The 14,407-nt window shown below is 44.7% G+C and overlaps 1 protein-coding gene across 10 annotated transcripts in view; it reads left to right on the forward strand.

Annotated features, from left to right (window-relative positions):
• DEPDC5 (DEP domain containing 5, GATOR1 subcomplex subunit) overlaps positions 1-14,407 on the forward strand; it is a 126,310-nt gene that overhangs the window by 98,753 nt on the left and 13,150 nt on the right. For 9 of the 10 annotated variants that reach the window (XM_058690933.1, XM_058690926.1, XM_058690928.1 and 6 more), the window contains 5 exons: positions 3,197-3,351; positions 7,293-7,370; positions 7,878-8,010; positions 10,090-10,198; positions 11,435-11,659. In XM_058690933.1, the coding sequence (XP_058546916.1) occupies positions 3,197-3,351; positions 7,293-7,370; positions 7,878-8,010; positions 10,090-10,198; positions 11,435-11,659 (700 nt within the window). Of the gene's footprint in view, positions 1-3,196; positions 3,352-7,292; positions 7,371-7,877; positions 8,011-10,089; positions 10,199-11,434; positions 11,660-12,475; positions 12,603-14,407 lie in introns of all 10 variants that reach the window. The other variant, XR_009250403.1, reaches the window with a different exon arrangement.

Below are 14,407 nucleotides of genomic sequence, written 5' to 3' on the forward strand. Positions count from 1 at the left end.
TCAGTCTATCCAGCTTTTCTTGTCTTTTTGTTTATTCTGAAAAGTTAATTCAGGTGGATTATGGAAGTAAATGGAACCTCCAAAATAAAATGTGACTAGATGGGGAAATAAAAGAAAAATACAAGATACTACATTATTTGAGGACTTATAAAGTATCTAGAGTTTTGTGCTAAATTCAGTCCTGTACTATCTGGGAGCCAAAGAAAAGTGGGAAACATCTGTTCCAGGATTCAGAGTGGTAATAAGATAAAAAGACAAACCATTTGCTTGGAAGAAGCATAACCTTTCCTGGTATTAAGATCTAAGCAGCCTCTTAAAAGATGAACATTGTATGATATAAAAGTGAGGTCAGGAAACGGGCAAATCTGACTCACCATCTGCTTTTATACATAATTCTTATTGGAAGATGGGGTGCCTAGATGGCTCAGTCGGTTAAGTGTCCGACTCTTGATTTCAGCTCAGGTCATGATCTCATGGTTTGTGAGTTCGGGCCCCGTGTTGGGCTCTGCGCTGACAGCATGGAGCCTGCTTAAGATTCTCTTTCTTTCTCCCTCTTTCTCTGCCCCTCTCCCTCTTTCTCTCTTTCTCTCTTTCTCTCTCTCTCTCAAAATAAAGAAAAGAAAAGAAAGAATTCTTATTGGAACAGAGCCATGCCCATTCATTTACATTGTCTGGCTGCTTCCATCCTTCAAGCAGATTTGAGTAGTTGCCTTTTTGTTTTTTAATTTTTAATTTAATTTTTAATTTTTAATTTTAATTTAATTTAAATTTTTTTAAATTTAATAAAAATTTATTTATTTTTGAGAGAGACAGAGCATAAGTGGGGGAGGGGCAAAGAGAGAATGAGACACAGAATCTGAAGCAGGCTCCAGGCTCCGAGCTGTCAACACAGAGCCCAACACAGGGCTCGAACCCACAAACCATGAAATCATGACCTGAGCCACAGTTGGACACTTAACTGACTGAGCCACCCAGGTGCCCCAGATTTGAGTAGTTTTAACAGGCCATCTAGCCCACATAGCCTAAAGTAATTACTCTCTGCTCCTTTACAAAAAATATTTGCCAATTTCTGAATTAGAAGGGACTCCTTAACCACATCCCTGCTAAAAGAAAGCTGTAGGAATCATGTAGATTTCTGGCAGTTTAGGCTGATGGGGCAATTCTCAGGTGCCATAGATGAGAGATGACCCCACTACAGTGGTCTGGAAGGCAGCACCTAAGAATTGGGTCTAGCTTCCCTCAATTAACTTCTCATTTAATATTGTGGCATAGTACCTGTTCCTAAGTCTTGCTAGTTAGGGGCAGATGGTGATTGGTAATTGCAAGCTGCTGCTTGCTGCATTTCTCCATGTATTTATGGTGCTAGCAAAGTCTGTCTGGGCCTCTTTTTGCAAATCATTGAGTCTGATGTAGGAGATGGTTCTTTAAGAACTGGGGACAACTTTGTCTCTCCTGGGGCACATTTGGTTGTGTCTGGAGATATTTTTTTAATTGTCACAGCTGGAAATGGGGGGCAGTGATGGGGGGATGGTGTTACTGGCATCTAGAAGGTGAAGGATGCTTCTCAACATCTATTTAAAAAATTTTTTTTTAAATGTTTATTTACTTTGAGAGAGAGAGAGAGAGACAGAGAGACAGAGACAAAAACAGCATGAATGGGAGAGGAGCAGAAAAGAGAAACACAGAATCTGAAGCAGGCTCCAGGCTTTGAGCTGTCAGCACAGAGCCCGACACGGGGCTTGAACCCATGAGCTGTGAGATCATGACCTGAGCTAAAGTCGGATGCTCAACTGACTGAGCCACCCAGGCATCCCTGCTCAACATCTTATAAGGCACAGGACAGGCTTCCCACCACCACCACCACCACCAAGAAAGACTTATCTGGCTGCTAATGGCAATAGTGCCAAGGTTGAGACACTCTGTTTTAGAAGGAGTGATTTTTATGATATGCAACAAAATATTTGATAATATAAGACTCTATTCTGAAGTACTCAAGAGCCCCATGTAAGAGGGACTAAGTCATTTTTCTTGAAGTGCTCTGGAAGTCTTGCTATTCTCTCCACAGATATTTGCTGTGCAGTGCAACTTTTCTAGGTGAGCAGGTCATGGTCTTGTGCTCTTAGATGTTTAAAGGGAATGAGACCAATATAATACCATTACATGAAGCAAAACCTGGCAGCTTCCAGGAGAGGGGTTATAGAGGTCCAAAGTAGACAGAGAGAGATGATTTTCATTTGGGGGCTGGGGTGAAGTGAGTCAGAAAACATTTTACGAAGACAGCAGCATTTGAAATGGTCCTCAAGACTGATGGGTTTTTAGCCTGTAGTTGTAGGGAAGGGCACCTCAGGTTGGGGGAACATACAGACAGGATTAAACACACAGGGTTTGATTTGGCTGGGAATGTGTATGTGGGTGAGTGGCTGGCAGTGTGGAGTGATCACAGGTCAGGGCTGTTTTTGCTGGACTTGCAAGACCCTGTGAGCCTGTGAGCCTTATGGGGAGACCTGAAAGATTTCAGAGTCATGGAGCGGTGGGATTAGAACTGTCTTTTTAGGAGGATGAAAAAGGGAGGTGGCTGGCAGGTAGGGTCTTCAGGGGAGAGGCTGCAGTCAAGGGAGTCGGTTAGGAGGCTGTTACAGCCTTCCCCTGGTGGGAAGAGTGTCACTTGGAGATACATGTGAGTCAGCTGAGGGGAGGCCACAGGACTAGGCCTCTCTTTAGAGGTGAAACTGGAGAAGGAAAGGAGCTATCAGATGCCCCTTAGGTTTGGACCTGGGTGCTTAGAAGACTGTTTGACTGACAGCTATGGGAAAGGAGAGTTAGAGTGGAAAAGGATGCCCCATGGTAAGCGAAGGCATTTGTTGGGATCTTCACCCATTTGTCTCTAGTTGTGTTCCTTCTTTCCTATTTCTCAGTCTCACAGGAATGATTCTGACTCCCTTACTCTTTCTGTAGAGAGTTTTCTTTAGTTTAAATCTGTGGTTTGAGTTAGGTGCTGGTGCCATTTCTTTGGCTCTGGGGATTTCACTGTGAATGGTGGTTTCCTGTCAGCCTTTGTGTGGGGTGCACAAATTCTTATTGCTCTGGTCCACCAGGGCTCACTGAGGCCTGGGAAGGAGAGAAGAATGGAGTCGTTTACATGTATGTAAATAACCTTAAAGAATTTTGTTTTTGTTCATTTTCAAATCTCCTACAGGTATCTGTGGACCAGACAGCCACCCCGGTGTTGGACAGCACCAGTCTGGGGGTAAGCACAGGCCAGTCTGTGGACAGAGGCAGCAGCCAGGCCTTTGGGAACTCCCAGAATTCAGGGGAACAGAGCTTCATCTCTGCAAACTCCAGTGACAGCAGGTGAGATTCAGTATGGCCGAACTCATGCTTCTGGACAGTGGGGATTGTCTGGCCTCAAAGGCTACGGAGCTTGGGAGGCCAGAGTCCCAGGCCCAAATTCTTACGTGGCTGTGACTTCTGCCTGGGAGCCTGGGCCACTCAGGCCTTGCCAGCACCTGTTTGATAGGGCTAATGATCTGTGTCCTGCCTTCCTTCCAGAATAGCTAAAAGGTGCCCACAGAGACACAGAAAAGTATCAGGCATGTGCAGGAGGAGGCTTTGGGAAGGGGGCCCGGACAGAGTCTATCCTGTTCTCTGTGGCATCTGGCATACTGCCTGGCACATGATTGCAGGCAGTCAGTATCTGCCACTTAAGGAAATGAACGAACAGCAAATGAGTTGCTGGTTGTGCCCAAACATGGCTGTTCTTTCCTACTCCTGAGTATCCAGAGGAAAAAGAAGCTACTTGGACCTTGTTTACTTGAGAAAGAGCTCCAGCTTTTAATGCCATTTGTCAAATCTGAAAAACTTCTTTTTTAATTCCTTCCCAGCTGTGTTAGCTTATAATATTCTTCTGCCCAATCTGGTCTTGTTGCCTCACTGTCCTACTGACTGAGCTGTCCTTAGCTGAATGTTCTCAGATTTGACTTTGGCTTGTCTTCATTTGAGAGCACAAGGCCCCCTGTGGCACCTTGCCTGCCTGGCCCTTGCCAGCAGTCACTCAGTTTCCTTTCTGTCACTCAGTCTGTGTCAGTTTTACCTGCATCTAGTGCACTGCACCTCGCTTACTCTGGGGATGATGATCACTTCAGAGGCAGCAGGCAGCCTGGACTTCTGTAGTCTCTTTTGTCCCCCTAGGCCTGCATTCCCATCAAGTCCAGCTGATTTTTCAGCTCTGGATGTGGAGGAGATTGGAGGGGCTGCCTGGTGCACAGGGAGGGAGTGCATTTCTCTGCTTCCTCATTGAGCAGCAGGTTTTGTTCTGCTTTTGGAAGAGAAGGGGAACTGGGGATGCTTAGGCTGGAGGTGAGAAGGCCAAAAATGACACGAATCAGGACCAATGACGAAAATTACAAAGAACAGGTCCCATTTCATGATAAAGAACTAACTAGTGGTTGATACTGCTTCAGGGAAATGGACTGCATAGAGGAGCTACATTCTCTGCTGTTGAAGACATTCACACAGACAGGATAGCCTCTTGTCCAGGCTGTTGTAGTGGGAACTCAGGCAGGCATTAGAAGGAAGTTCACTTCCGGGCAGGGAGAGGAGAGGGGAGTGGTCTTCACAGTTTTTGTTTTGTTGTTTAAATTTTTATTTATTTATTTTTATTTTTTATTTTTTAAAATTTACATCCCAATTAGCATATAGTGCAACAATGATTTCAGGAGTAGATTTCTTAGTGCCCCTTACCCATTTAGTCCATCCCCCCTCCCACAACCCCTCCAGTAACCCTCAGTTTGTTCTCCATATTTATGAGTCTCTTCTGTTTTGTCCCCCTCCCTGTTTTTATATTATTTTTGTTTCCCTTCCCTTATGTTCATCTGTTTTGTCTCTTAAAGTCCTCATATGAGTGAAGTCATATGATTTTTCTCTTTCTCTAATTTCACTTAGCATAATAGCCTCCAGTTCCATCCACGTAGTTGCACATGGCAAGATTTCATTCTTTTTGATTGCCAACTAATACTCCATTGTATATATATACCACATCTTCTTTATCCATTCATCCATCGATGGACATTTGGTCTCTTTCCATACTTTGGCTATTGTTGATAGTGCTGCTATGAACATGGGGGTGCATGTGTCCCTTCGAAACAGCACCCCTGTATCGCGTGGATAAATGCCTAGTAGTGCAATTGCTGGGTCATAGGGTAGTTCTATTTTTAATCTTTTGAGGAACCTCCATACTGTTTTCCAGAGTGGCTGCACCAGCTTGCATTCCCACCAACAATGCAAAAGAGATCCTCTTTCTCCGCATCCTCGCCAACATCTGTTGTTGCCTGAGTTGTTAATGTTAGCCATTTTGACAGGTGTAAGGTGGTATCTCGTGGTTTTGATTTGTATTTCCCTGATGATGAGTGATGTTGAGCATTTTTTCACGTGTCGGTTGGCCATCTGGATGTCTTCTTTGGAGAAGTGTCTATTCATGTCTTTTGCCCATTTCTTCACTGGGTTGTTTTTTGGGTTTTGAGTTTGATAAGTTCTTTATAGATTTTGGATACTAACCCTTTATCTGATATGTCATTTGCAAATATCTTCTCCCATTCTGTCAGTTGCCTTTTAGTTTTGCTGATTGTTTTCTTCGCTGTGCAGAAGCTTTTTATTTTGATGAGGTCCCAAGTTTTTATTTCTTTTTTGAGAGAGAGAGAGCAAGTGGGCCAGGGGCAGAGAGAGAGCAGGACAGAGGATCTGAAGTGGACTCTGCTGGCATCACAGAACCTGATGCAGGGCTTGAACTCATGAACTGTGAGATCTTGACCTGGGCCGAAGTCAGATGCTTAACTGACTGAGCCACCCAGGTGTCCCTTCACAGGCTTTTTTTAACTTGAGATCCTGAAATGTTCCACTGAGTCCTGGACCCTCCAAATAGGAGAAGGCTGAGGCTGAGGAAAGAGAGAAGTTTTATGGACTTGAGCTTCTGGAACAAGCCCCAGATTTAGTATAGTACGTGGCCATGAATGTCCCACACCCAGTGAACTGGGCTCAGCTGCTGAGTATTAAGCATGTTTAAAGGTACCATCAGCCCAGGGGAGTCTGGGTGGCTCAGTTGGTTAAGCATCCGAGTCTCGATTTCAGCTCAGGTCATGATCTCATGGTTCGTGAGTTTGAGCCCCACGTCAGGCTCTGTGCTGACAATGCGGAGCCTGCTTGGGATTCTCTGTCTCCCTCTCTCTCTGCCCCTCCCTCACTCTCTCTCAAAAATAAATAAATAGACATTTTAAAAAATAATAAATAGGGGCGCCTGGGTGGCTCAGTCGGTTGAGCGTCCGACTTCGGCTCAGGTCATGATCTCATGGTCCGTGAGTTCGAGCCCCGCGTCAGGCTCTGTGCTGACAGCTCAGAGCCTGGAGCCTGCTTCAGATTCTGTGTCTCCCTCTCTCTCTCTGACCCTCCCCTGTTCATGCTCTGTCTCTCTCTGTCCCAAAAAAAAAAAAAAAAAAAAGTTGAAAAAAAAAAAAAATAAATAAACATTAAAAAAAATAATAAAAAATAAATAAATAAAAAATAAAGGTACCATCAGCCCATTGAGGAAGAACTCAGGCAATAGGTGGTAGAAAGATACGGGCTCTGGAAGCAGTCAGACCTGGATTCAAACCTGGACCCTGATACCTCTCAGCTCTTTGACCTTCATCTGCTCCTTTAATCTGAGTTTCAAAAGGTTGTTGTTATTATATTCAGTAATGTTTACCTTTTAGGGTTTTGTGGGTATCAGCCCTACATGTGCTATTTTACATGCATTAGCCTCACAACAACACTGAAATCTAGGAATAGTATCATCCCCCTCTTCAGATGAGGAAACTTAGGCCAAGAAAAGTTAGAGCCCCTCCAGCTGGTAAGTGAAGATACTGGGCTTCTGTCCCCATGCTCTTACCTCATTACCTGGCACTCTCTGGTGAGGTTAAATGATGGGGAGGGCCTTGGGGGCAAAATAAGAACAGTCCACGGAGATCTCTTGGAAGTGCCTGAGGCATTATTAAAAGGGGAGGTGCTTATTAAGGGAAGCAAGTCTGAACACAAAACCACTTTGATTTTTTTTTTTATCTTAATGTGTACGCTTTGAAAGCAGGAACCCCTCTGAGATATCCCTAAGGATGTAGCTGTCTAGCATTTGCTTGAACACCATCAGTATCAATGTCATCTTTGGCCTCTAGCTCTGTAAGAAGTAGGGGGAGTAGTTCCTAAGGTTCATGCTTATGACCGTGAATGTGCCTTTTTGCTTTGCTGACTGGACACTCTGTTTACAGCTCTCAGCAGTTGGCAGCAAGCTCCTTAACCTCATCCTCCACCCTGACGGAGATCCTAGAAGCCATGAAGCATCCCTCGTAAGTGGCTCATCATGTGTGTGAGTGCAAGGGCGGGAGGATCCCACAGGCCTGAGCCATGGTGATGCACAGGCAGTGTGATTTGGTGGATTCATACCTGGTTGTATTGCTCACCAGCTGCGAGACCTTGCACAGTTTACTTGACCTCTCTCAGCCTCTGTTATCTTGTTTGTAAAATGGGATACTAGTGGCTAAGTCACAGGTTTGATATAAGGACTAAATGAAATAATTATGTAAGTTACCTACTATAATGCCTGACAAATATAGGTAATGCTCTGAATGTCAGATCCTTCTTCCTTCCTCTTTTCCTTTTCCCCCTATAACACCTTTTGTTCTGTCTTGCGGATTTCTGTGGGTTTAGGAATAGTGTAGAGAAATTGTGCTGCACAGGTCCTTCCTTCAGATATTCAATGCTTTAGTGGGAGTCCCTTCTTTTTCATGTTCTCTTTATGCTTGTTGCCCTTGTGCATACATACCCTGCTTCCTGCCCGCCACGTTGGAATTCAGGACAGGAGTCCAGCTGCTCTCGGAACAGAAGGGCCTCTCGCCATGCTGCTTCATCAGTGCGGAGGTGGTGCACTGGCTGGTGAACAATGTGGAGGGTGTCCAGACGCAGGCAATGGCCATCGACATCATGCAGGTGAGAGAGTGTGGGCAGGACCCACAGAACTGTCTGCTCAGACCCCCATGAAATCAGAGCTGGTCTCTGAAGCAGCTGCCCTTTTCAGTAATGTGATCTGTAGGTTGGGGTGAAGCTCTGTTTTTAGTAAGTGTGAGGCCTGTCTGGAATCAATGAACCCACAGGTTTTGATTTGAAAGACACTATACCTTGACTTAAAGATCTGTCAGAATTTATCATGAGCTGAAATGTTCTGGATGGAGTCTGCACTTTTGAACCTTGGAGGAATCTCTGTAAAAGATTCCCAGGAAATGCCTTCCCTCTGACCTTGAGCCCCTATTTCCCCCCTGGTCAACTCCTGCTCATTCAGGATCCAAGGCTCTGCCTCATGGACCTTCTGGTGCCCTGTATGTACTCTGTCATAGCACTTAGCACAACAGAAGGAAAATTCTATCTCATTTCATTTGTCTCCCACCTTGACCAGACTTCTTGAGGGCAGAGCTACCTCTTCTTGTCCATTTGCATATCATCATGCTGTTTGGCACATGGTGTAGGCATGTAGCAAACACTTGGTGAATTTAATGACATTGTTTAAGCTCGAGAGGAAAAAAATAGGAAAGGTCAAGTTGGCTGATGTGGTTCACACCATTCTGTCCACACAGAGCACCCCACTAGAAATAACTACCATGCTGACCAGCTGGCTTGTCATCACTGAAATGTAAAATCAGTAACTGACTTAAATATGTATGCAGTCTCTGGCTCTGTGCTGACAGCTCAGAGCCTGGAGCCTACTTTGGATTCTGTGTCTCCCTCTCTCTGCCCCTGCCCTGCTCACACTTGCGTGCGCGCTCTCTCTCTCTCTCTCTCTCTGTCTCCCTCAAAAATAAAAAAATAAACATTAAAAAAAAATTAAAAAAAATAAGCATGCAATCCTCAGTTGTCTCTTTGGGGGTCGTAATAGGCAGTTTTGCATGGCCTGTGCCTTATTACATATACTCCTGTCTCTCTAAGAATTGAATTTTCTTATTTGCACATTGGAATGTTTCTACAGCAGTTAGAAGGAATGAGCTGGAGGGACACATGTCAACATGGATAAATGTCTGAAGCATGATGTTGAGTGAAAATCCAATATACAAAATAACAATAGTATTATGTCCTTTATTTAAAATTTAAAATCTCATGAAAATACCTCATATTCTTTATCAATACATGTCTATATAATAAAATTATTAAGACCTGCATGAGAATAACATTATACTACATTACACTAATGCAACATTACACTAACCACTTATTTGGTGGTTTGGTGAGAGAGGAGGAGGAATGGGACGTATTAGAGTCCATATTTAAGTTTATTTTTGAGAGAGAGAGAGGAAGAGTGGGGGGAGGGGGAGCAGAGAGAGAGGAAGAAAGAGAATCCCAAACAGGATCCATGCTGTCAGCACAGGTTCCACGCAGGGCTCAAACTCATGAACTGTGAGATCATGACCTGAGCCAAAACAAAGAGTCTGGTGCCCAACTGACTGAGCCACCCCTCTCCCCCTTTCTTTTTTTATAAAAATATCTGAAGTCAGGGCACCTGGGTGGCTCAATCAGTTGAGTGTTTGACTCTTGACTTCAGCTCAGGTCATGATCCCAGATTTGTGGGATCATGCCTGAGGTCAGACTCCATGCTGATTGTAGAGCTTGCTTAAGATTCTCTCTCTCCCTCTTCCCCACTTCCCTGCTCTCTGTCTCTTTCATTCTAAAATAAATAAAATGAACAAAAAAAAAAAAGGAAAGAAAGAAAGAAAAGATCTGAAGTCAATATAAGCAAAATGTTCACTTTGTTCGAGTTGTGTGGTGGTGTACCTGGATCTTCTTTATATTTTTCGTATGTTTGAAATAATTGATGGTATTATAATATGTATTTGCATTGTGTAATATAATTCACATCAGGAACAACATTTATCATAGAGCAATCATCATGGCTGATGAGGGGTGATGGGTAGGGTCTCCTCGATGTTTTGTCACTCCCTTGACTCCAGCGTATAAATGAGGGCTATACCTCTAAGATGTCCCTCCACAGGAATTTTAGAGTTTCAATGTCTCTCCTTCTAGAAAATGCTGGAAGAGCAGCTCATCACACACGCATCTGGTGAAGTCTGGCGGACCTTCATCTACGGCTTCTATTTCTACAAGATAGTCATGGACAAAGAACCTGACCGAGGTCAGAGATGAGGCGAATGCTGTTGCCCAAAGGGGCAAGTGTTTTTCCTGTTGGCTTGCTCTTTAAAGTGATGGTGCTTCTTGAGTTCCTTGTGTGACTTTGTATTCTAAGAAGACAGATCTGTCAGCTTCCTGAGCATTTGTACTTAATTTAAGCATAATCGGAGTGACAAGTATTTCTTAAAGCTATACTATGTTCTTCGTCACAGCAGTGTGGATGGAAGATAAACCTAAAAGAGGCCAAGGGATCTGATGTGAGGAAATCCCCACGGGCCATTTTTTGGTTACCCCTTTTAATTACAGTGCCCCTCTCCACCCATCCAGTACAGGTGGTTCTGAGTATAACATGCCAGGCTCTAATCAGTAACTTACAGCACTTTTTACTTGTTAGACTCCATTTCTTACCCCAGAAAGACTATTAAATCCTAGCATGCTTTCTAAGATACAATTTAAGTCTTTTTTTTTTTTTTCCTTTTAATGAGAAAACAATTCCCAAGAGGGGGACCAATTCCAGCAAGGTCAGAGCTGGAGACACTCGCTTGTCCAGTCCAGCCATTGCCCACCAGGACCTTGGCTGGAAGTGACCCCCTCCTGCAGACAAATGGCTTCTCAGCCTCTGGGTTTCAGGAATCATACATGCATCAGATGAAGCAGCTAGTGCCCTCTCTCTATGCTCTCTTATCCAAGAACGTGTCAGAAGTGGATCTGTGCAGGTGTTTTTCTGGTAGCCACTGATATGTCTGCTGCCACCTCTTCCCTTATGTTCCCAGTTTGGCCAATAGATACCTCTTTTACCTTCAAGTAGAAAAAAACCTGGTTACCATTACCTGCTCTGAAAGTAGAGGTCTGAAACTGAGGATATAACATATTTTTTTAACTGAAGTAAAATTCATGTAACATAAAATTAACCATTTTCAAGTGAACACTGGCATTTAGTACATTCCCAGTGTTGTGCAACCACCACCACCTCTGTCTAGGTCCAGATCGTTTCCATCACCCTGAAAGGAAACCTTGTGCATGTTAACAGTCACTGCCAAACTTCTCTTCCCCACTGCCCCTGGCCACCACCAATCTGCCTTCAGTCTCTAAGGATTGGCCTATTCTGGACATTTCATTTAAGTGGTATCGTGTAATATGTGATCTCTTGTGTATGGCTACTTTTACTTGGCATAGTGTTTTCAAGGTTCAGCCTTGCATCAAGAAAATAAGCACTTTCTCTCCCCTTTGCTTTTCCCAGTGGCCATGCAGCAGCCCACTACCTGGCACACGACAGCAGTGGATGACTTCGCCAGCTTCCAGCGCAAGTGGTTTGAGGTGGCCTTTGTAGCTGAAGAACTCTTGCACTCCGAGATTCCTGCTTTCCTCTTGCCCTGGCTGCCCAGCCGGCCAGCCTCCTATGCAAGCAGACACAGCTCTTTCAGCCGAAGCTTTGGGGGGCGGAGCCAGGCAGCTGCACTTTTAGGTAGATGCTCAACCCAGATGGGACCTGGGGATGCGCTGGTGGGTGGCTGAGGGAGAGTGGCAGCCAGCCAAGGGAACAATGCCGTGTGAACCAGGATTAGAGCCACTGCAGCTGTCATACTGGTACTCTGTTCGTCCGCATGGTGGGCTCCTGCACTAGCTCCCACTGACTGCATGGGTCAAGCTCATTGTCTCAACCAATAAACAGTGTTAGACAGTTCTTAAATCAGGGCACAGTGCTAACCCTGCACAAATAGGAGAGAATAGACAATGTGGCCATTTTTCCCAAGAAGCATCCAGAATACAGGGGATATGAGCTGGTGCTCGCTTCTGGTTTAGTACCCGCCACAGGCCTTCCTAGGATCTTAGTGTCCTAGGATCTCTGAAGAAGAAGGAACCTTGAAGTTTATCCATTCTAAACACTCAGGCTGAGTGCAAATCTGCTCTCTGCCCTTCCTCCCCAAATGTACTTACCACATTGAGGAATGTAAACTAGGAGTCTTCCTGCCTTTCTTTGGTCCCTGCAGCTCCAAGATAGGGACAAAACACCCACTTATTGAATGGTGGTGGCCTCCGGTAGGAAATGGGACCCCTGTTCTCAAGGACTGGACTGACGGGTTGGCATAATGTGTGCTCTAGGCAGGGTGTCATGAGGTTTGTCTCAATAGCAGGTTAGAGAGAGAGATCCTAAAAGGCCTCTAGAAGGAAGAAAGGAAGGAAATGTAATGTAGACTAGACTGCAGTGAAATAGCACCTTCTACTTAGTTTGCCTGGCGATGCCCAGCTGCTAGAGTGGAAATGTTAATAGGTATTACAGTTTCCAGATCCTCAGATTCACTTGGATCCAGACAGCTTTGACCTCACCTTATAGCCTCACCCCAGCACTGTGAGAACTGGGGCATGGAGAAGACAAAACTGAAGAGAGTGGCTCCTCTGTCCCCCAGGTAGTCACGCCTTCCCCTCTGCCTTGTTTTGCATTTCTAATTCTCCACCTTCTTGAAATCTTTTGGAAACAAAGAGGCCACATACTCCCTACCTGCTAGTTACCAGTAGCACCCCACCCTCAAGTGTGACAGAATATCTCCTGACATTGCCCAACGTCCCTGCTTACTCCTTGGTCTGAGTTACTGCTCCTGGAAAATGCTTAGGAACTTTTCCCTTTGCATCATCACCCTGGTTCTGGAGGCTATCTTGACAGTTTCTGTATGAACATCCTCATTTCCAGAGTCTCCTCCAGCAGGCTGGTAGAACTCTCTCTTGCCCACCATAGTCCCAGGCTCAAGATGAGATTCAAATCATTTCAGTTTAGCTTTGGTTAAAAGATACTTTTAACCAGTTTACTTCAGAAAATTGCACATAAAGAGGAGCAGCATATGGAAAAATAAGTCATCTGTCCAAAACATAGGGAGAGTAAGGGAGAAGAGAGGATTTATGTCTTTGGCAGGTAGTTTATTAAGCAGGCATTCTTCACTGGTGTCTGCACATGGGCATTAGGGGGTCAGCATTGATTCTGAAACTAGACAGTCTCACATGCATGCATATTTTCTTGAAGATATCCCTTTATTAGCTTTCCAGTGGCTCCCATGATTGTTACAGGGGAATTTCACTCATCTGCTTCTTTTCCCATCACCCCTCCAACAGGAAGTGAGTTTCTTGTCCTTTTAAACCTGACACAGCATTATTACTGCTAATTCTATCTGGTAACACCCCTCAGACCTTTGTGTTAAAATATGAGATACTTTTCCCCATCTTTTTTTTTCAGATTAGAATATAGACTTCTGCTGTGTCATTTACCTAAGTGAGAAAGATGAGTTGTTTTTGAATTGGACTGTCTTCAGTGTTGGGGTTTTTCCTCAGGAAAAAAATTAACATGATTTATAGGGGGAAAAGGGCCTATGTATCATTTATGACCTGCTCCCTTTTTTGTTTGTTTTGACATGTTCCTCTTTAAACATTTCTGATTCTTAACTGGAAAGCTGTCTTTCTCAGCAGAAAGCTGTTTTAATATGCCTGATGGTGCTGCACAGTCCTATCTGCCCTGGCCTGTGGTGACTCCCACTCCCCCACTCATGTCACCCTGTGTCACTGAGCTATGAAGCCATAGGGGCATCTGAGACTCTGGAAGAAGCAGCACCAAGTCCCTTAAGCCCACGCAGATACCTTTTACTTCTCAGCTTTTTCTTGATAACCCCACTAGGTCTCAGGGTCAGAAGAGGCTGCTGAGCATCTTGGTCCAAACCCTGACGTGTGAATATTTTCCATCCCACTCCTAATAAGTGGGGAGCCAGCTGCTCCCTGAAAACTCTCAACAGGACACTCACTCTTGTGACTACTCTTCCTGTTATTGGGCAGCTCCGGTTGTTAACGTTGATCTCCAGTGTCCTACCTGAGACTGCACTCTTTCCTCCAGTGGCACTGATCCCCTGCCCAGGTCATTGCTAGCCCCCTCGCTGTGACCCTGGTAAAGGATGCTCAGTCTGCTCCTTCTCTGGGTTTGTACTTATTTACTGGGACTCACTATATCTCACTGTCCCAAGGTGAATAAGTCTGTTCTTATGGAAGTAAGGAGTGATTCAGAAAAGGCGCTGAAAGCTGCAACTTGGCTGGGGCTTACACCCTTGCCAACATCAGCCTGCTGGCCGCATCCATACTGTCAGATCTCACTCCTGAAGTATGAAGCCAGTGGTATCTTGAGCCTGTAACTGTTTACTTGGCTGAACAATATACTTCCTTGGTCTTCCTCACACCA

The sequence above is a fragment of the Neofelis nebulosa genome, chromosome 11 (genome assembly GCF_028018385.1).
Source record: "Neofelis nebulosa isolate mNeoNeb1 chromosome 11, mNeoNeb1.pri, whole genome shotgun sequence".
In the NCBI taxonomy this organism is placed as follows: Eukaryota; Metazoa; Chordata; class Mammalia; order Carnivora; family Felidae; genus Neofelis; species Neofelis nebulosa.